The 23,740-nt window shown below is 31.2% G+C and overlaps 2 protein-coding genes across 9 annotated transcripts; one reads left to right on the forward strand and one right to left on the reverse strand.

Moving 5' to 3' along the window:
* Positions 1-11,057: 11,057 nt before the first annotated feature.
* LOC105138007 (probable WRKY transcription factor 23) lies at positions 11,058-13,315 on the forward strand. 2 transcript variants are annotated; one of them, XM_011043981.1, is made up of 4 exons: positions 11,062-11,494; positions 11,663-11,859; positions 12,090-12,233; positions 12,359-13,315. In XM_011043981.1, the coding sequence occupies exons 1-4, from the start codon at positions 11,471-11,473 to the stop codon at positions 12,762-12,764; spliced, it is 771 nt and encodes a 256-aa protein (XP_011042283.1). In that variant the 5' UTR covers positions 11,062-11,470; the 3' UTR covers positions 12,765-13,315. The 2 variants fall into 2 exon arrangements, with proteins under 2 accessions (XP_011042281.1, XP_011042283.1); XM_011043979.1 differs by having other exon boundaries at positions 11,058-11,859.
* A 614-nt stretch (positions 13,316-13,929) lies between these two features.
* Positions 13,930-22,838, reverse strand: LOC105138008 (flowering time control protein-related / FCA gamma-like protein). 7 transcript variants are annotated; one of them, XR_844702.1, is made up of 18 exons: positions 22,494-22,838; positions 22,291-22,361; positions 21,953-22,031; positions 20,234-20,316; positions 20,076-20,133; positions 19,376-19,464; positions 19,187-19,189; positions 18,856-18,922; positions 18,300-18,379; positions 18,126-18,190; positions 17,691-17,750; positions 17,300-17,594; positions 17,125-17,127; positions 16,829-17,002; positions 16,147-16,275; positions 14,985-15,050; positions 14,704-14,791; positions 13,930-14,430 (listed from the first exon to the last, which is right to left on the reverse strand). XR_844702.1 is itself a non-coding variant. In XM_011043983.1 (15 exons), exons 1-15 carry the CDS (start codon positions 22,705-22,707, stop codon positions 16,610-16,612), a joined length of 1,356 nt encoding a protein of 451 aa, XP_011042285.1. In that variant the 5' UTR covers positions 22,708-22,838; the 3' UTR covers positions 16,326-16,609. The 7 variants fall into 7 exon arrangements, 3 of the variants coding, with proteins under 3 accessions (XP_011042284.1, XP_011042285.1, XP_011042286.1); XR_844701.1 differs by having other exon boundaries at positions 14,704-14,901; XR_844703.1 differs by lacking the exon at positions 19,187-19,189 and having other exon boundaries at positions 14,704-14,901.
* Between the last annotated feature and the right edge of the window lie 902 nt (positions 22,839-23,740).

The raw sequence follows: 23,740 nt of genomic DNA on the forward strand, positions 1-23,740 counted from the left end.
AGGATTGCGTCCACTATAGAATGATGGAGACGATTGGTACGGGCATTAAATTTGGACCCGTCTCTTAGTTTTATATACATTTGACCAATTCCATGGTCCTCCAAAAAATATATACAAATGCCATGTTGGTGAACAAGCTCAAACCTAGGGTTCTTCCTTTGACCTCCCCATGTGCAGCTCCCATCCCAACTTTGCTCTGAAAAGTCCAGAAGAGTCCAAGATCGATGTTTCACAGATGGATTGTTCGGCTGAAAAGTTGCTCATTCACGAGCTTAGATATATATATCCAAGAAAGTGCCTCAATAATGTCAAACTTCCAGAAGCTCTAACCCTGTTGCAGCAAAAGAGATTGGTTAACATTTGTTTGTCTCATGGAAGGGATAACATCAAGTTAGTTTGTTTTAGATTAAAGCAGCGATTCGTGGGGTTCATAAATCTTAATAAAGAAAACAAGATCAAATCAAGGCCAAACAGCTGCTACACCGATTATTAGCTCCTTCCAATAATGGAGTGTGTTTATATATATATATATATAATGGATTGCTTTAAGTCGTTTAAAAATTATGAAGGTTGCTGTGAAGGTTGTCCTGCACCTTGCATCGCAACCTTCACGATTTTGTTTTACATGTGTGAAGGTTGAGCTGTACTCAATATAGCAACTTTCACTATTTTTATTTTTAAATTTTAAAGGTTGAACTGTTTTCAGTAGTGCAATCTATTAAATCTCGGGTTTTTGTGAGATTTTCGTACTTTTATTTTCTGATTATTAAATCTCACAAACAATAACTAAAATTAAAGATGTTTCCAAGAAAAACATAATGCAGTAATTAGTAAGGATTAGAAATGAAGAGTTGAGAGGAGTCAAATGGAGGGTTCGTAGAGCTTTGGCTGTTAAATTATGAGATTCACGTGAAATTATAATTATAATTATATTATACAAAAACTAATAGTCCTTGGTCTTTCATTTCTTTATATATATATATATATATAATAAGCTAAAGATCACCGGGAATTCATCCAATGTACGGTGGATCAGTAATTCACATGCCTTTTTTTTCATTTTTTGCGCATTTTTTTATTTGTTTTTTTATTTTTTTATATTTTTTTCTAAAATTATCTTTATCAATTTTATTTTTTTATATTGAACTGGTAAAAAAATTTAATTTATAATTTTTTTATTTAAAATACTGTAGATGGTTATGATGTTTTCCCACGTAATTTTTTTATTTTATTTTTTTATATTTTAAAATTATATTTGTTAATTTTAATTTTTTTTAATATGAAGCTGATTGAGAATTTAGTTTTGTATTTTTTCTTTAAAACATTGTTGATTGCTATAGTGTTTCTCCAAAAAAAATTTATTTTTGTTTTTTATGATTTTTCCTAAAATTATCTTTTTTATTTTATGTTTTAATATTGAGCTAATTAAAATTATAGTTATAATATGTGAGTAAAGCACTATAGCTTTCCTCATAAATTATTATGGATTACTATAGTGTTTTTTTCCACATAGTTTTTTATGTTTTTTTCTAAAATTATCTTTATCAATTTTATTTTTTTATATTGAACTGGTAAAAAAATTTAATTTATAATTTTTTTATTTAAAATACTGTAGATGGTTATGATGTTTTCCCACGTAATTTTTTTATTTTATTTTTTTATATTTTAAAATTATATTTGTTAATTTTAATTTTTTTTAATATGAAGCTGATTGAGAATTTAGTTTTGTATTTTTTCTTTAAAACATTGTTGATTGCTATAGTGTTTCTCCAAAAAAAATTTATTTTTGTTTTTTATGATTTTTCCTAAAATTATCTTTTTTATTTTATTTTTTAATATTGAGCTAATTAAAATTACAAAAAATTTATTTTTGTTTTTTATGATTTTCCCTAAAATTATCTTTTTTATTTTATGTTTTAATATTGAGCTAATTAAAATTATAGTTATAATATGTGAGTAAAGCACTATAGCTTTCCTCATAAATTATTATGGATTACTATAGGGTTTTTTTCCACATAGTTTTTTATGGTTTTTTCTAAAATTATCTTTATCAATTTTATTTTTTTAATATTAAGCTGGTTAAAAATTATAATCACAAGTCAATGCAAAAAAGGCTAAATTATGTGGGGAAAATACTGTAACTTTCCTCATAAAACACTGTAAATTGATACAGTTTTTCCTCATATAGTTTTTTTCCAGTTTCTTTTGTGTTTTTTTTTAATAATTTTTTTTAATCATATTTGTTAATGTTATCTTTTTAATATTAAGCTGATTAGAATTTAACTTTCTAATAAAGTTTAATCATGTGGGGAAAGTATTGTAACTTTCCTCACAAAAAACTGTGGATTATTACACTGTCACTTTACATTTTTTTTCTTATGATTTTTTTAAATTATCTTTTTCAATTTTATTTTTTTAATATTGAGCTGGTTGAAAATTACAATTATAAGTCATTATAAATAAGGCTAAATCATGTAGAGAACCACTAGAGCTTTCATCACAAAACACTATAAATTGCTATAGTGTTTCCAGCATGTTTTTTTTATTCTTTTTTTGTGTTTTCTATTTTATTTTTTTAAAAAAATATCTTTATTGATTTTTTTTAATATTAAACTAATTGAGAATTTAGCTTTGTAATTTTTTTCTTGCACTGTGAATTGCTGCAGTAATTTTCCATATGATTTTTTTTAAAATTATCTTTGTCAATTTTTTTTTAATATTGAGATGGTAAAAAATTATAATTACAATAAAACTAAATCATGTAGAGAAAATGTTGTTATTTTCCTTACAAAACACTGTAGATTGTTACAGTATTCTCTAAATGGTTTTTTTTAATAATTCTTTCCAAACTTGTCTTTGTCAATTGTACTGGGAAAAATGCTATAGTTTTCCTCATAAAATATTGTCAATTGCTACAATATTTTTCATCATAGGTTTTTTTCCTTTCAAAATTGTTGTTGTCGATTTTTTTAATATTAAATCAGTAGAGAATTTAGCTTTGTAATTTTTTTTTTGTTTTTTATTAACAGAAAAGCTAATAATATATAGTGAAAGTACTATATTTTTCCTCACAAAACACTTTGGATTGCTACAAATCATTTTATTTAGTCTCTAAGTTTTTTTATCATCAAAATATTTTTTTTTCTATCATGAAATATTGGCTCCATCATACATTTAGTTTCTATTACTTACCTAGTGTTGGTTCACAATTATAACACTATCAAGTATATTTATTTTATATGCCCACAGGAGCGCACAAGCATACTGTCTTGTGCGCGCGCATGTGTGGGGGGAAGCACTATTTATTCAGGCACTTTTTTTTAGTCCCTAAAATTTTTATACTTTAATCTCTTAATTTCTTTATTTTCTAGTTTGGTCCTTTAAAATTGGTTTGATTTGTGATTGGTATTTGTTATTTATTTTCTATGTGTGCATATAGGGATCTTATGATGTCGGGAAAATATTATATTGCTTAGTTAATCCTCAGTTTTGCAAAATAAAATCTAATTAATTAATTTATAATAATTAGAGCTTTCAATAACCGAATTTAAAGCTTCAAGAAATGTTCAATTCTTTTCTTCTTTTTCTTCTTCTTCTTCTTCTTCTTTTTTTTTTCTTTTTGTGCCAAAATCAGGTCAATAAGGGAGTTCATGTACTTTTTTTATTTCGATCCCATAACTCTTTTTTTCAATTTGATCCCTTCGCATTAGCTTTATTTGAGATTTGTCTTGGTAGTTTGTTTTGATTACCTTAATATAGGGATCTTGCAATATCGAGAAATGCTTTTGATGTTTGGTTGATACTTAGTTTTGCAAAATAAAATAAAATTCAGCTAATTTTAAACAATTATGTGGTAAAGGACCAAAAATGAAACTAAAACAAATTAGGGACTCGGTAATCTAGTAAGAAAAATAAGTTGGCACATGCAACACACACCATTGAGTGAAAGACTTTTGTTGCCTTTAAATGGCTCGTTAAATGTCTCTTAGTAACCAAATGGTGGCTTCCACAATGATGTTAAAAGCACTAGGTCATGCTCTTTCCAGTAGTATGGTGTGATAGTTAGGCTTTGACGAGCTTTTTTTCTTCTTCTTGTTTTCTCTTATTTTAATTAAGAATCATGATGGCTTGCAAAATTTGAAAGGTATCATGCAATTTATTTATTGTATCAAATTTAATTTTTATTTTTTTGTTGCTTTTTATTTTATTTTGAATATTTTTTTATTTATTTTTTATTTCAATTTCATCCTTTAGCATTTGGTTTCATTTTATTTTTATATTAAATTTGGTTCTCATTGTTTTCATTACTATTTGTTTTTTTCATCATCTTCTTAATTAAATTTACTTTTCAATCTCATCCCTCAACATTTTGTTTCATTTTATTTTTATATTAAATTTGGTTTTTATATTTTTAATTGTTATTTTTTCTTTAGATCCCTTTTAAATTATTTTTTTTAATTTTATCCTTTAACATTAGATTGGTTAGGTATTGAGTTTTGTAATATTTTTTAGTATGGTGATCCTAGTCTTATGACTTGGACTACGGGTAAGAAATGTTCACCCAAGTTGACATAGTGTTTTTCTTTAACATTTTTAAATTTTTTTTTTTTAGTTTCATCTTTCATCATTTATTTACTTGAAAGTTGACTTGCATTGTTTTATTTGATTTTTTTTATACGAGGTTATCCTAGTTTAACGAACAGGTTATGAATTTGATATACTAACTCGAGTTAATTTGTTTATTTATTTTAATTTATTTTTTTTAATTTATCATTCAACATTTGCTTTCCTTATATCTAAGCTTTAGATTTTTTTTATTTTTTTCTTTATAAGGATATGCTATTCTCATTTAATTTTTACTTTATTATTAAATAAGATTATTGAGACTTTTAAAAAATATTTAGAAAGTATTTTTTATAATATGGACATACATTTATATTTTATTAGTCATTATCTTTTTTATTGCTATTAAATTTTTTTATAATATTATAAAATAAAATAAAATAAAATAAAATTATTAAATTGATTTGAATCCATGACCGTGTATCATATTTTTCTTGTTTATTTATAGACTTTGTCATCATTTAAATATTTTTTTTATAATTAAAAAAATTGAAGTCCAGTGGCAGAATAGAGCGTCCCATCTATCTTTGTATAAAATCTAGTCAGCAGAGGATAAGCCAGAACAGTAACTGGTGACCACAGACAGGTAGATGAGGGTAGAGCTGGAGGATGGTGACATTGCACGACAAGACAAGATCACTTCATTGGAATATTTAATTTAAATTTGCGTATTCTTTGTCTCTTTTTGAGCTCCTAAAAGCATCCAAGAAGCAACACTGGTCAAAGCACCCGCCTATTATATCTATGTCCATGATTTTTTAAAGGAAAGCAGTATAGTTTTTCGTGATTATATAATATAATATGGTATTTTGCTGAGTTTAACTCTAATTAATTTAATTTAATTTAACATAGGTTGATTTTAAAGGATTGTTGTGGTAATTAAGGAGATAACTTTTTTTGTTTTTTTGGTTTAAACCTTGGGATTAGTAACAAATGATATTATTAAAATTATTTGGAAAAAAGCCCTTGATTAACATATAAACTAATCACAAATTACTTTTTTCCTTGAAAAAACTTTTGATGTTCATTAACACTTGATGTGGGAGAGAGTGTATATGTTTGTATACTTTGTTAGAGAATTAATAAATGGAAAGAAAAAAGAGAGAGCATCATAAAGGGATATTTTTTTATTTAAATAGAAAAAATCATTAAAAAATAACTAATAACATATATTTGTGTGTTATTAAATTTTTTGTAAATTTATTAATTATAATTATCATCTTGTCGGCCCTCTAACGAGTACAAATTAAGGTATCTATTAGGTTATTGAGTTAATTAATTTTTTATTTTTAACAAAAAATTAAAGGAGAGTTTTTGGAATTGTTTTCTTAACTATGTTTTTAAAAAATTTAAAATTTTATTTTTTTTAAAGATTATTGTTTTATATTTTTATATCATTTTGATGTATTGATAATAAAAATAATTTTAAAAAATATTATTTTAATATATTTTAAAAAAATTATCTTAAAAAATAATAATTATTATACTCTCAAACATCCTCGGAAAATGAACTTTATTATATTTGGATTGAGTCAAATAAGATAAACTAAATTTGAATTGAATCAATTACGATATTTGATAAGATAAACTTTCTATTTAGTTTAACTTCAACACCAACATGAATCAAATTTTATATTATATATTTTTAATATTAACTCATCAAATCAAGCCAGATTTGATAATTATAACACCATTTGTAATGTATTAAAAAATAAATTATAAGCTAATTTTAAAAAATATATATTGAAAAAATCAAAATATTCTAAATCCTTGTGTATGATAAGAAAAACATCCCATGAGTTTATAGCCACAAACAAACTTTTCATATAATTTTTTTATACAGATAGATATGATAATGATGGAATGTCAATTATTTGAAATCCAACAAATTCATAATTTATTACTTACAGATTAATACATCTATTTATATGAAAATTTATTGCCAAACTTTCCGTTTTTTAATTCCTGAAAATAGTTTTCCCGTATTTATAAGTATATAATAATAATACTTTGTTTGTGGTGAGGGAGGGATTGGATTTACATATGATTCTCATTTTGACGGTGATTAATCCAATCCTTTCGGCGCTGATAAGGCCGCGTATGTGTTCGCAGGAACAGAAAATTGAGGATCATCATGGTGTTCTATTGGTTACTCTCCCTATTGATTTTGAAAAAAATAAATAGATGTAAATAGAAAGAAAAATTATAAGTGAATGATTTTTAATATTTTTTATATATCATGAATTTTATTTTATTTTTAAAAATAAAATCTAAAAAATAATGAATAAGAAGCATAAAATTGATATTGCTTTGCACTCATTTGAATAAGTACGTTTTTTTTAATAATTAACTTTTTTGATTAATAATAAATATAATGATAAAAAACCTTATCTTATATATATCAATCTTATTGGAATAATGTTATTTAAAAAAAAAATTATTAACAATTTTAACAATTTTATTTTTTAATATTATATTTTTTTATTGAAATTATATCACTCTCATAACATGAATTATGAGTTTGACCGATTAATTTGACTGTCTTGAATTTTTTTTTTAGTCATTTTTTTTAATTTTTTAATTTAATATTAAGTTAATTGAAAATTAATTTATAATTTATTTATTTTTGCTTTCTATTAGATTATTTTAATTTCATGATCTAAAAATAGTGTTTAGCCAGTTAACCTGGATTGATACGGGCTAACTTGAGTTGATCCGGATTGTTTTTTTTATTTTTTAATTCAAGCTTTTCTCCAATAATATCATTCAATATTAACTTTATTGAAAATAGAGTTTTATAATTTATTTTAATTTACTTTGCATGAAGATATCTCGATTTCATGATTAAGATTACAAATTTTGGTATTTTAACCCTAATTAAAACAATTTTTTTTATTTTTTTTTCTAAGAGGCTATTTCAGTCTCGTGACCAAGTCATAAGTCCTTTGATATTGGATTTACTTTTTATTAGATTGTCCATGTCTCATGATCTGGATCATGGGTTTAATGGGTTAACCCAGTTGACTTAAGTTTTTTTATTAATTTTTTTCATTTAATATTATGTTTAACTGAGAATTAGACTTTATGTTTTTTTTGTTTGCTTTTTATTGGGCCATCCTATTTTCATGACTAGAGAATAATACTTAATGAGTCAACTCAAGTTGATTTATTTTATTTTTTATGTCATTATTTTAATTAAAATTTTTATAAATTTAATCGTTCAATAATGGATCTAAAATGGTTGATTAAGAACTCAACTTTGTAATTTTTTTTATTTACTTTTTATGGGATTATTTTAGTCTCTTAACTAAAGTTATGAATTTGACAGGTTAACTTGGATTAAATCATGTTATTTTTTTTTTAATTTTTATAAAATTATCTCGCTCTCATGACCCGGGTTATGAGTTTGACAAATTGAGTTAGGTTGTTTTTATGTTTTTTTTTTTTTAAATTGATTTATTTTTCTATCATCATCCTTTAATAATTAACTAGTTAAAAATTAAATTTTATAATTTATTTTAATTTAATTTTTATATCGTTATCTTGATCTTATAGTTTAGATTGTGAATTTATTAGATTAATTTATGTTATATTTTTAGGTTTTTTAATTAATTATTTTTTAATTTTATTATTTTAAATTAATTGAGAATTATATTTTATAATTTATTTTAATTTATATTATAGTATGATAATATAAATCTCAAATTTAACATGATAATGGGTCATCTAGTTTTCTTTTATACCTGCATTTAGTTTTTTTTTTCCTTAAAAAAATATTAATAATATATAAATATTTATTTCATGTTCAGATTTTTTTCTGACGCGGGTGTCAATGGTCCAGTGCGTGTATATACAAATACATCCAAAATCCAACAGTGTCTTTTACCATCCTTGCTGGTGATGTCATGTAAAAAAATCTGTGATGCACCGTTGGATTAAACGCGTGAATCATGCCGGTGGATCTTGTAGGACCCGCTAAATGAGAAGCACGTGTACGACAAAGAATGGCCAGCGGCCTGGGGAAAGTTGTCAGACAGCGGGCCGTGTATCGTGGCCTAATTTGGTTACAAGAAAAGAAAGATAGAAAGATTTCGTGGATTATTATTATAATCATCTCTTTTTTATTTGTTCTTTCTCTTCATCAAATGAAAAGGCTATCTGCTATAACATCAAAAGAGGGTTACCTTCTCGTGTTTTTAAAATAAAATTTTAAAAATAAAAATATATATTATTTTAATATATTTCTAAAAAAATATTTTTTTAAAATAACCTTTATTATTATTTTGTGAAACACTTTCCATCTTCTGATCAAATCTTGTAGAATTTCAATTTTTTTCTTACAAGATAACTGTGCTTTTAATCATATTAAATGTTACTTTAGTGATTATATTCTTTTAATCATCTTTGATAAATTAATAAAATAATCTAGTTTAATTTGTTAAAGATATTTGGTAAGCAATGTAACTAATGTCTACCGCCCCATTATGTAGATTGAGGCTCTCTCTCTCTCTCTTTTGGTTGAATTATCATTTCACCAATTTTTGAAATTTGTTTTAATTTTTTAATATTTTAATGTACTGATATTACAAATAAATTTTAAAAAATAAAAATATATATTATTTTCATATATTTCCATTTTTTTTAAAAAAGTAACTTTTATTACCGTGTAAAACACCTCCTTGTTTAGAAATCTTCCGACCAAATCTTGAAAAAGAATTATAGTAAAGTTATTCCTCTCACATACTCCAAAACACGTTTAGATCCTTCTTTTTTATTTTTCTTCCATGAAATGCATGCATTTAAGAGGTGTATACATAGTACACGTGATAATTGTAGAATTTTAATTTTGTTCTTACAAGAAAAACAATTAGTAACGCCTCCACTCCACGGGTATTATTTTATTTTCACAAGATGTATGCTCATACAAATTTAACTTCACACGTCTTATAAACTATATATAATTTCTAAAAAAAAAAAGAGAGAAATTAATGAATGTAAAAGACACCAGAAATGACGTGAAAAGACAAGGTAGATAGATAAATGGATAGATTAAGCAATATATATAAATAAAAAGGGAGAAACCAAATAATTGAAGCATGCAGAGGTGAGTTGGGAGTACACGCAAATTATGTTAGCGTGCGGTCCTCTCAGGGTTTCACAATCCATCGCACGTGCACTTACTTTTTCCCGATCAGCATGATTGATCAAGAAGTTGTCAAAAAAAGAGAAATGTTATCTTTTTTGCTCTTTATTTGTTTCTTCTTCTTCTTCTTCTTCTTCATGCTTTGGTGATTTTCATAATTCTCTGCAGAAAGAATGAAAAAGCAGCCGCTATCACCGGGCCTTACCCATGAAGCATGCAGCCACAAGCATCACAGTCTCATTTCTCACACCTTTTCATTCTGATTTCACTTTATTTTCTTCATAGCAATGATCGAGTTCAGGCTCAGGGGAATTAAAAATAAAGGACGAAAATAACAAGTTACATCAGGTTCTTTGCTTGCTGACACATCCACGTAGGCCCTTCAGCTATTATTTAATCTCCCATGCAGTCGATTTTACTCTGAAAAAATCCACTCCGTGCGAGTTCTTATTCCCTTCTAAAGATCTCGAGCAGAAGTTTTTGTTTCCCCAACTAGAGAATTTTTAGCTTTCATGGCAGCCATAGCAGCTGATGCGATTCAATTATTTATCGAGCAATTAAATTAAAACATAAAGTGGATGTATAGCTTATATCTTGGTGGATTAATCAACTAGAACATGAGATGGTGGATTTATTAAATATATAATAAAACATTAGCATACACAGTACACAGTTAACAAGTATATCTTTGAAGACAGTGGTTTCTTTTAATTTACTATCTTGAGAAAAGAAGGCCTAGCACCCCTTTAATTAAACAAAAATGTAAATCTCAACTACCATTCATATCTCCTTTTTCTGACCTCACCTGACCTCGATCTATAGTTAAATCAAACATGCAGATAGATTCTATATTGTAATGATGGTGGTATTCTACACTATATATTACTGTTTTTAATTTCATTTCAAAAGTTATTTCATCTTGAAGAAACAATAAATTAGAATTTTTTACTGTTTTTTATTATTTTAATAAAAAAATAAAAAAATATGATTTTATTTATTTATTTTAATACATAATACCACAATCTCAAACACCCTTTTAACCATTATATGAGCATGGAAACAAAAAAGTGCCGATCACTAACTAACAAAAAGAAATACTCCATCCATTCTTGCCTTTTTCAAGAAAAGAAAGCGAGAAAAAAATTGGAAAGAAAAAAGAAAAAGAAAAAGAAAAAGAAAAAGAAAAAGGAAAAAAGAAAGATTCATCCCCGTTCACATGCATATTTGTTTATGCTAACACGAGGGAGCCGCAACAAGCATCTCACGGGGTTGCTCGCCCCCGTTCACATTTCGAAACGGGTTACGATAAAATCTAAGTATGAAAGCTTCGACTACTTTGTTTGTCGGTTCACGACACCAAAGATTACATGCTCCCGGGTTGAATTTGACGACCGGTTCTGTTCTAAATCCGTACAAAAACTTGCCGGTCAATATTATCTTCCATTTTGCCATCTCACTCATCCATCCCAAGCGCTAAAAACCTCACCACATTATATTCTCCAACCCCAACAAATCCCAGCTTTTCTTTCACACCCCAAAAACACTCCTTTTCTCTCTGGGCTCACTTGTTCACCTACCATAAAAAAAATAAATCAGATCAACCCTACCCTAAACTGCTGTCAGACTCTAGAAGAGAAGAGGAATCCCACACTACTGTTTTTCTCTTTTATTTTTATGAAGATTTTGGTGTTTCGATTTTGAGTTATGGAGAGGAAGGAAGCTGTGAAGGTTGAGAATTTTGTTGGTTCTCCAACGTTTAGGTCTACTACTGATCATGTTCAAACTAGTTATCCATTTATGCAGGGTTTTGACTTTGTTGATGATAAGAGCTCTTTAGGGTTTATGGAGCTACTGGGTGTGCAAGACTTTAGTCCTTCTTTGCTTGATATGATACAGGTACAAATACCATCCGTGCAGACTCCGAGTGCTCAAGTGGCTACAGAGGTGGTGGAGTCACCACCAGAGGTGTTGAATCAGCCTGCAACACCCAACTCTTCATCTATCTCATCGGCTTCTAGTGAGGGTTTGAATGATGAACCTGTTAATAAGGGTGTTGATAATGAGGTAGAGGAGCAAGGAAAGACCAAGAAAGAGTGAGTTTTGAGTATTTTATGGTACTTGATTTTTTCTTCAATCTTATGTTTTGGAGAGACCCATCTGAGAAAAGAAGATGGTTTTTTGTGTGTCTGTTTGGTGTAACAAACCAAACACTCCTTTTAGACTAGTGATCAAGAAAATCGAAGTGGATTTCTTTTTGTATAGTGGTTAATTAGAGGCTACGGTTCTTCTAATTTGTTTGTTGGTTTTGTGCTTTGTTTTCCAGGTTGAAACCAAAGAAGACAAATCAGAAGAGACAGAGAGAGCCGAGGTTCGCATTCATGACAAAGAGCGAGGTTGATCATCTGGAAGATGGGTACAGATGGAGAAAGTACGGCCAAAAAGCTGTGAAAAACAGCCCCTTTCCTAGGTACAAACTCCAATGTGAACTCTATTCTTCTAGCCTTTTACTCTCTTTGCTATTTGACTGCAGATTTGGATAAATCTTAGTCCAAATTTTAATGGGTTTGCATTGTCCATGTGTGTTTGATTTAGGAGTTACTATCGTTGCACCACTGCCTCATGTAATGTCAAGAAGAGAGTCGAGAGGTCTTTCAGTGATCCAAGCGTAGTTGTGACCACCTATGAAGGTCAACACACCCATCCTAGCCCAGTTATGCCACGTCCAAACTTTACTGGATCTACATCTGATTCTGGTTTCTCTTCCACTGCTGCCTTTGCCATGCCAATGCAAAGGAGACTCTCTCTTTATCAACAACAACCGCCTTTCCCTCTTGTCAGCTTGTCGCCTTTGGGTTTTGGTTACAATGGAAGTACTACAAATGCTCCTAGTTATCTACAATATGAGAATCGCTTTTACACCAGCCCAGGATCTGCTTTACATAAGGATCACGGGCTTCTTCAAGATCTCGTCCCCTCCCATATGCTGAAGGAAGAGTAGAGGATGAAATATGTCACTGCTTTGTAGTTTTCCTAACTGACCTTTCTAGAGATGGTGTAGATGAAAAGCCCCTTTTACTGATATGGTTTCATGGCGTGGAATTTCTTGCTGACTGCGTTGCGGCCGTGATTTCTTCCAGTTGCACAAGAACTCTTTAACACTTCATCTACTACGGGTTCTTAGCCATCATTCTCAAGACTAGCTTCTTACTGGCTGGGACCAGTTCTCTGGCCCCCCTTTTTGTTTTTGGGTTTTCCCATACTTCTCTGTTTTGTTTTCCTTTCTCCCTTAGGTTGTAAGTAGAGATAGAAGACACCATGTGGAGTAAACTTGTAAGCTAGTATGAGTCTACAGTCTACTTCTCCTTTAATGCTTTTACCCTCTCGTTTGTCTTTTACCATTTGTTTTTGCATTGATTTCTAGAGATAGTGTGGCAGTGAAAGATTTTCGAGTGCTAGGGTTTCCGCATGAGGGTACGGTTACTAAAGAAGCTTTCCTTTTTGTCTAGGAATCCGCAAAGCTATTTGTTTTTCTTGGAAAAGAGAATCCAATCGTGAGTGTTTGGTGAAGATAGTTAATGTGCTGTCCCTAAAAATAAACCAAGGGGTACGAAAGAGGAAGAATATCTTAACCACTCCATAGTCCATACCCCATTTGAGCTCTGCTAAGCGATGGCTTTTTGTTCATTTTGATTTTGATTGTTATGCCCATGCACAGGCCATTCATTTGTTTGGTTCCTCGAAGACTGGTGAGCTAGGGAACCTAATAAAGCAATGGAGCTTGATCACTTTCTGTGGTTCTATGCTTCTGCACGTGATCTTGTTTTTCTGGGAATATTTGTTTCCCTGTTGGATCCCTTGGCATTGTGGCGCAGCTACGAGAGGCGAAAACACGTGGTGTTGCTATCATTGTTCAGGATGCCGATATTGGTGTGCCGTCAGTCGCACCGAACCATTTTCAAAGAATTTTATGTCTGCCAGTCACAATTCATGCTATTTTCAGATGAACGTAATCACGATTTTACCCTAAAGCAACAGTTGGCTGCAGAAAGCCAAGAGTCATGAAAGTTCTCAATTATCCTCGTATCCGATATCCATCCAACTTCTATACCATATGCTAACTTGTGGATGTTCTTGTCGGCAGTGTCATGCTAAAAAAAGCCCTCATTAATGATCCAAGAAACCTTCATAAACCTTCTTGCCTCAACCTTCCATCAATAGTTATACATTATCAGAGCCTTAAAAGCATACACACATGATAACTTGCCATCAACTCATCTCATCGTTTCATACAGCAAAGTGTACAGTTATAAAGGCAATTTGATTTACATGTTATTGAAGATTACATTACTCTTGACGACACCTACCGACTCAGTACTGAAGCTTTAAAAGTGCACAATGCTGCAGCCAGGGAGGGAATATCAGGTAGCAATGCCCTTCACAGCAACGTAGGCCACAAACTCAGCAAGAAACAACTAAATTATGTATTCCTGGAAGATGTACTCAGAATAACTCACTAAATACCCAAATGCATGCCATCTATGCTTTCCACTAGTTCTCCTAGGAATGCTACTTATGATGCCTGATTTCCAGAAGTGCACATCTACAAATGGTCACATGAGAAATGAAGGGAAGATGATAGCCTCAAATATGTTTTTACATTTAATCTGCAAGAGGAACATGTACAGCCATGAGAAATCTAGCGCAATTTGCAGAGATTAGATTTCTTTCCACTTTTTACTCTTCTATGAAAAGAAATAAAAGAAAACAGGGAAAACAAAGTGAATGAGAAGGACATGCTGAAAAACATAATATGCAGCTTAATGCTCTTACTTTTCAAATATTATTACCAAAACTGGTTGGACACCAGAACACAAATTAGAGACAGTCCAATATTAAATGCCATAGATGACTGATATTTCTAGTATATTTTGGCTTACCAGAGGTCCACAGTTCTACAGAATAAGGCCATAAATCCAGAACCTCCAAGACCTTCCACGCATGAAATATGAAGCTTACAGCTAAATCCTGTTATCTGAAATACTTGCCAGGCTGACAATATTAGGGAGGCAGAACTCAGAAGAATAGATAAAACCAAAGAAATAACTTCAGACAGCCACTTTGAGCAACCTAATCTCCTGAAATAATTGCACAAAACAAAAAAGATTAACAGCCCAAAATACTACAGAGATCCAGTAAATGGAAGTTTAACACTGCATACCTGTTAAACACAGGAGGGATCAATAACAGGACTTGTTTCTGATTGTATTTGCATACGATCTAGTTCCTGCAAAAACAAGCAAAGTGAAATGAAGATCCCCTTGCAAGCGCTAGTTAATGATCCAAAAGATATGAACAACAAGAAGCTTTAATATGACTAAAATAGAGAGAACATACAAAAGAAAACAAACTTTCATTTGAGACCATGACAGAACTCAATTTTTCATCAGATTGGATGGTTAGTCAAAAAAATTACACATCTAATCTTGGAATATTCCAGAAACTGAGAAAGCAAGGTGAATTTTACAACATGAGTGCTAATCAAAGTACTTTAACCAGGTTAATTTGTCAATTCTGGAACTTGAAACGGAAATACTCATAAATCTAAACAGAAGACTTATAAAACCACGTGCAAAATAAACACAATCACTCATGATTACTCTAATGATCACTGATCTTTGCCAACTATAAAAAGAAGCTATCGATTCAATAGTTTAATGAGAATAAACAATGATAGGAAACCTTCTAGTTTTGAATTGCCAATATAAGAAACTTCTGAAATATAAAGCCCAAAAGGAAGGATAAATTTTTTTCCTGACTTGGCTATCAAAAAAAAAAAAAAAAAAGAAAAAAAAGTGTAAAGAAGAATTTTTTTTTATCCTTTTCTGATGAGAGATCAATATGGCTTTCCTTGGAGATGGAAACGACCCAGTCCAACTGCATACATTCACAATTTTGAAGCAATTTATTGGCACAACTGCATACATTCACAATTGTGAAGCAATTTATTGGCAGTTGCTTTTGTATTCTCGTGGAGACTACACTTGACATAAGTGCTTTAGCAATAGCAAAAAGAACATAACCATATGCAACATAATGCACAGATACTTGACTAAAAGCAATGAGTATTAGTCCTGAAAATTAAAGGCAAGTTCAACTTTCCAGATCATTATTTATTGAGGGAAGACATTCCAATTAAATTTCTTGAAACACTTGACAGACATTGAATTCTAGCATTTTCATGCCTGGTTAGTGGTTAATAATCCAACATGCAAAACAGCACTAGTAATAATATAGGAACCCAAGTATAACAGTTTACTGAATGGCACAGACAGGGAAGATTGTTGGAGTTTCTAATGCAAGAGATGCATCTCCAGAAGCACCTTATGTGTTTGATCAACTTCCTCAGCAGAACAAACTGGCGAGAGGGAAGATTGCTGGTTTGAACCATGCAGCCTTTTCTGTTCCTGGAATTGTTGCAGAAATAAGGTGATCTCCACAGGCTTCTCCCACTGCAGGTCAATTTCAGATACATTGAATCACATCTTCTGAAATTGCGACTTTTTTTCCTCAGAACATGTCATAAGATTCCATTAACTGCCAACTGATTTAAAACTAGTGATCATCAATTGTTTGGTTTGGATCAAGCTCAGGGTTGGGATGACCATAAAGCAAATCCAATTGAGAAGGATGAGCTATGCACAATCCACAACATCAAATCATCCAAAATGAAAACATCCAATGGTTTTTTAGTTGCATTACGAAAATGACATTAACATTTATCAGAACCAAAAATATTAGCAATACCTATAGTTAAACATCATTACTTCACGAAGTCCACTGGCCTCATTGATTCCATTCCTAAATGAAACCAGTCATCAATAAAATTCTGTGTGCTGCCAGTTTATAATGGGATGCAATTTTTTAATCCTAATCCAACCAGGCTAGGTAATGGAATTAGGTTGAGTTTGGGTTTGTAACTTGAATTGACTTCTGAGAAGAACCTTTTGAGTACCAAAATCAAGAAAGAAAGTGCGTTCTGGTAAACAAAAGCAGATAACTTACTCTACTTTCATTGGTGATACAATTATAATAGTACTTGTATCCATCTGGGCAGAAATGCTCACTCCAATCACACTCTCCTGGATCCACGATTTGGGGACTGGGAGGCACTGCAGAGGTGACAGAGTTACAACTAGCTGGTTGAGTGTTTCCAGCCCAAGTTGGCTGCAGGAAAACGTTGCCATTATTCATTTGCATTTCTAAAAACCAGTTCACAGCAGTATAAAATAAACGCAAATAGATTCAGAGGTAAATAATACATCAGGAAAATGTCTATAGTACTTGGATAAAATATAAATATGCTAAGAGAGATAATTCTACTACAGACACAGAGGAGTATCCTCCACTACTGGTTAGCCCATCTACAGATTTTGATTCAGAAAAGACAATCCAATTAATCAGTTAAAAATCTCCTTGCAACAAAATGACTTGAATAATGACTCGAATGAGAACTAAATAAATGTTGATAGCTACCTCCTGCAGGGCAATCTGTTGATTCTGCTGCTGCTCTAAAATTTGGGTCTGTTTATGTGTCTCAAAAATTGTTTGTTGAGGTGATGGAAAACATTTCTCTGGAGCCTGCATATGCTGTAGTGGCATCTGAGACAACTGTGAAGGCGAGTGCTTTACTGAAGAAAGTGGTTGCTCTGTGATATGAGGAGATGCAAGTTCCTGTTTTGCTGCATGGGCAACAGCTTGTGGAACTCCAGTCGTTGAGGTTTGTTGCATAGAAAATGAAGCGTTAGGCAAAACACACCCAGGTGCTGGCCTGCAGCAAATAGACCATGGAACAGAAACTGAATCTCATGTATGCAAGTTAAGGCAAATACACAAGGGAAAGAGAAATTGAACACATGAAACGCACCTGATCATTGGTTGTTGAAAGCAGGGACCAAAATTTGGACCACCAAATGCATAACTGCCTCTGTAGAGAGAAAAAGAGACTGGTTAAAGCAGCGGACAATAAGGCAACCCATAGGTGTCTTCTATTGTCCAGGTGACTGGGTGGTCTTCCAGGTATGCCAAAATAGAAAAACAATAAAAAAGAAAAAAACATAATTATTTTGTTGTGGTTTGGCATTGAAGATTCATCATCATAGAACAAATGCAGCCAACTTGAAAAGGAAGAGACCACATACAGCGGACCATATAAAACCAGTCTCTTGCATCGTCACCATTTACTTTATGATTGACTTGCAACTTATAAAAAGCAGAACACAGGTATTTTAGCATGGATCCAAAAGTTCGTCAAAACATGTATAAGGACACAAGTACAAAGGATGACAAAAGAATGCAAAACCTTAATTCTCCAGTCTTAGGTTTTTTGGGATCTGCAAAACGAACAATCAATGGCTGATCACACCCCTAAAATGACCAAGAAAAGAGAAGGAATGATTAAATATGATTTCAATGAACAATCAGAGTTCTGATACATAAAAGGTAATCAATCCCTTTAAGAAATCAATCACTTTACTCTCATGGTAAGAGTTCCATTTAATCCTTTGATTGCTGCCAGTGCCATATCTCTGTGAGCAAACTTAACAAATGCACATCCTTCACAAAACACAAGATCATCATGTCAGAAACAGCACAAATTAACAGCGAATGCAACCATGACATTCTCTCTAAATCTTCCCATATAATAACCAAAAGTAACTGAGAACATAAGAGAGCAACACGAGGAGCTCATGGCATTATTTCTGGACTACAAATGAGATCTTCCACAGATCAAGGTTGATAAACATTTGCACCTACAATCAGACTGTTCTGAAGTTCTTGCCTTTTGCTTTTCCCCTTATTTCAATTTTCCAGTAAATGACACACATAGAAACCAGAGGAAAAATAACAATGATTGGTGTGTTTATTATATGACACTACATACAGCCGTGGAGATCCGTGGGTGAATCACACTACTGGGGAAAAATATGAAGCAGTATAGCATACATCAAATTCTGATATGTCGATTCTTATAAACATATTTCAAGGGATAAGATAGCTCTAGAATGACGAATAAGAGAGAGTGGACATACCACGACTTTGCTTCAGCTCATCACGTGCAATGTAGACATCTTCCACATAACCATATGGAGAAAATATCTGACATAGTAATCATTCATAGATAATCATAACACAAGAAGAAAAGGAAAAGAAAAGAAAAGACATATTGTGTTTAAAGCTAAGTTTTGCAAAAGTCAGGTACATGCTCTCCAGCAGTTGATGCATGCATGCATTCACATGATATTTACTTTCAGGTAATATACCTACATTAACATGCACTCTCCAAGAGTACAAAGATACTGTTACCTATGCACTGCATAAAATCACATAGAACAGCATGAAAGCCGCAGCCATTGTTTTTACCTTCTGAAACATTTTAAAACGATGTCATTCATTTGCATACACTGCCTTTCAATGTAATGCTTATGAATCTGCAGCTGTCACTTGCCCACAGTGGCGAATAAAAAAAACAGTAGCAGTAGGACAAATAAAATTTATTTTATCAATGTAAGGCTGGAATATACTTGAATGCCCCACAACTCTGGTTCATACCTCCTCAATTTCCTGTTTTGAAGCCAGCTTGTTTATAGAACCAACATAGAGCTTGTCCACAAATCCCCCTACCACGGAACAGCGGGGAACTAAACACAGAGCAACAAAACAAAAAATAATGTCAAGAAAAAGAAAGAAGTGATACACATTTCAGGTGAAAAAAGCTTCCTGCACAAAAACATGAGAGGCGTATTGGAAAGACAAAGCTAGTAATGATGTTCCCTCCAAGCAAGGAATATTACCAGTGTGAAACCCAAAGCATATAACAGTCGAATTTCTCATTTTAAGAAAAATGAAAAAGAGATGCAAATCTCAAACAATATTTATTGCATGTGGGAATGCAGCATGTTGCTGCTTAGAAGTATGTTCAAGTTAAGTTGAACAAGTTATTTATAATCATGGCCCTCTAAGGGCATTTAGTTCAACCATGTTTATTCCTCAAGAAGCAGCACACTTGAGCTAAATAAAATTCTGATCTTTCCAGAAAGACTGGAACTTCTTATGATTGTTAAGATAGAAATGGACTCTATTCAGGAAAAAAAAGAGCAGCTGTGCTGCATATCCATACATCTGCAGCAGAAATTAACTAATTGGATCATTCTGGAAACCGCTCCTAGAGGAGAGTATTCTGTATCATTTAGCAAATGCATACTCATAAAAAGAACACCATTAACATAAATCATGAGTATCAAATGCTAACCTGGGCGTTCCCGTTCCCGTTCTCCATCAGCATATCTGACTTTAAATGGAACCACTTCCTGAATAAATAAAATTTACAGAGCAATGAAATATCAAATTGCAACTAACCAACAGCAGCAGAACTTCTTATTCATCATGAATATCAACTGATGAACTCACCCCAGGAATCGTATGCTGATTATGCAAAGCCCTAATAGCCCTGTCAGCTTCTTCAAATGTTGTGTATTTCACAAAACAATATGCTGCAGAAATAAACTTGCACATGAAATTACTTTTAATGTCAAAAATTTTATACAGGTACATGAATTTCTAGAATTAGCAACATGTGGAGATCAGTGAAAAATAAAACTGAAAAACCTCAAAGACAATCTACAATGTTTAATGCTTTTATGTTTTCCCTACTTAAAAAAAATGTCTTGGGATAATTACAGGTGCAAAAAGTATCATGATTGAGATAGCTGTTCTCATGTCAATGCAAAAGCAGCTTAGTATATACATAAGAAGGCACAGATCAGTCCACTAGATAGAGGACCACCAAGAGTTATAATTGGAGGTTCCTGGGGTGCTTAATCAGAGATGTGAAACAATATGACGGCAACTCATAAATTTCCCATAGCTAACAATAACAGCAATAGATGTCAGCAAAACTATCCATCTAGCATTGTACAAATAGTTGTATCAGTAACAAGTACAGTATCTATTGATGTTAATTCAAACCTTGTTTCCATCTTGATTAGTAAGGTTTAAACTTCTTCCCACTCACCCTATAACACCTGAACTAAAGCACAGGCACTATCAAGTTTTGTGACAGCATTTCTACTTCTCTCTAAATGCCAGCAGCAAACATCTAAATCCCAAGAACTTCACTACAATTCCAGGAGTAGGAGCAAGGGAAGTGATTCAAACAACAAGAGATTGCAATAACAAAAATAAACAGTCATGAAAAAAACAAATACAATGAAACAACAAGACACATTCAACATATATCCTCAAGTTTGAAGAGTACATATTTTCAAATCAATAAGAAAAGAAAAACATAATTTCTAATTTATAAACATCCATAGGCACCAAAACTAGCTTCTCTAGGACAGGTGACCCAGGCTGCACAAGTTTCCTGTTTAAAATGGAGTATCAACTTCACTATATAACCTATCAATCCTTACAGACAACTGATTATCATATACTAAAGGCAACCTATTAACATTAGGTGACATAGAAGTCCCCAATTTTGTGCCACTGGCCACACCCACAAGTATGCTTCCATATTAGCCCCCCTAATAGCTCAAGAGTGACATTTGTTGAAAGAAAATCACACGAAAGATGGAGTTCTGAAAACAATTAGTCATACACGAGACCAATCAAACCGGCAACACTAATTGTTCATCAATACTCAGAAAAATAAACATTCCACCTCAAACTAACCCCAAGCTTTCAAAGATTTAATTCTTGTTTTTGTGTTTTCCCAATGTTAACAGTGAGGATTGCCCATGTAGCAGCTACTTACATCAGGCATTTGATATGGAACAAAAGTTCTAGAAATTAGACTGCCAGCACCAGCCAGTCAAGATTCCTACCATATTGAAAATCATGCCAACACACACACACACACACACATGCTTTTCAAACTTCCCAGCTGTTTTCTTCTAACCGTACATGATCATAGATAACACATGACCTAAGCACAACCTCTCCTCTATAAAGAAGTTGTAAATTAAAATCCTTCTCAAACTATCAAAGAGAAGTCAGTTCTAGACCATAAAAAAATTTATCAACTAACAAAAGTATGACATAAGCCTGTTGGTGATCCATTCAGAGCCTCAAAAGAGACATTGATACCAAATGTTTTTGTAAAAGCTGCCCAGTAAAAATTACAAGTACCTTGTTGCTGCCCAGTCCGCTTATCCCGGGGTAAAACAACCTCAACAACACTTCCATGTTCTCCAAACAAAGAGCGGATCTAACAAATAATTAAAATCCGAAAGATCATAAGAATAATAGAAGCAGCATTTTACTTTAAAAAAATAGTTATAAGCAGCATAGATGTGACACCAACTGCAATTCTTTTGATAAACCAGCAATTTTCTTGCTGCTTAGAACCTATGTAGTGTAAGTAAATTTAGTCTTTATTGCACAGGAACAACAAACACGATCATTTTTTATGATTCAGAAACCAAAAACAAAAGGGCTTTGAAGAGTGAAATGGAATAAGCACTTACATTTTCTTCAGTCGTTGTTCTTGGAATTGGTGCGACATAAAGCTTTGCATTAACACCACCATCACCGTAATCTGAAGAGGAAAAAGAAGAAGAAGAAAACAAATTCAGTCCGAAAAAATCCGATTCCATAAAAGATTGGCAGCAGCGATACAAAACATACTGGAATTATTAAAGAGAGTGACTTTGCATGAGTGAAAGAGTACCTGAAGAATGGAATCGGCCTCTTTTGCGGCCATTGGGGCGGAATAATCCACCACTAAATGGCTCGTTAGCTTCACCACTCATCTGCTGATTAGAGTCGTAATTATAATGGCTGTGGTTGTGGTTGTTGAATTGGTTCTGGTCGGGGTGGTGCTGGTTAAAGTTGGGATGCTGAAGCTCGTGATGCCGTTGATGGTCTCCTCTGTGTCTTTCCATGATCAAAACCCTAAGCAAAGAATACTATGAGGCAGGACAGGCGAGAAGAAGAGGGCGAAGACGGAGACCTCTCTCGCACACATGTATAATTTCTCTTGCGGGAGAGAGACTTAGATTAATGGCGTGTGCAAATCACGTGTATCATTCAAGTTTTCTCTTAAAAAAAAAAAGTTTTATAAAATTTGAAAACAAATTTTTAAATTTTTTTTTTATGTTTTTATTATTTTAATATACTGATATTAAAAATAGATAAATAAATATTATTTTTATATATTTGTATATAAAAATATTTAAAAATAACCACTATATAATATAAAATACTATTTAAAAAATAATATATCACTATTTATTGTAAAATTGTTTTTTGTAATTTTTGTAATTTTATTTTGGTTAAAGAATGTATAATGAATTTTGTCCATCCCTAATTAAACCTATTCCTGTGAATGAAAAATTGTAAGGTATATTTAATTTATTATATTATCCATAAATTAAATTAATAGATATAAATTATATAAAAAAATCATATTAAATAAACATCTTATATTATATTTTATTCCTGTTTTTTTTATTTATTTCTCTGATTTATGGATAATATGACAACCAAGTCTAGCTAATAATTTATAATGTATTTTTTTTAATATGTAACAGTTTCAGATATATATATAAACAACGAATTTATCTTCTTCTTTTTTTAATTTTAGCCTATGAAAAATATAAAAAGACAGTCCAAGTTTTTAAAAATTTTAAAATAATCAGACAGTGGGTAGAAACAGACTATGAATGTCATTAAATTCTTATATATTTAGGAATTGTTTGGTTTTATATTTAAAAATATTTTTATTTTAAATGAAATTTTTATATAATTTTAAATTATTTTAATATACTAATATTAAAAATAAATTTCAAAAAATAAAAAATATTATTTTAATATATTTATAAATAAAAAAAATTAAAAAACAACATTCATACCGTTATAATCAATGCCAAATCAATAACCAACAGAATTTAAGTTGAACAAAATGAGGGAAATTTT

Source organism: Populus euphratica, unplaced genomic scaffold, assembly GCF_000495115.2.
Source record: "Populus euphratica unplaced genomic scaffold, PopEup_1.0 scaffold173.1, whole genome shotgun sequence".
Taxonomy (NCBI): domain Eukaryota; kingdom Viridiplantae; phylum Streptophyta; class Magnoliopsida; order Malpighiales; family Salicaceae; genus Populus; species Populus euphratica.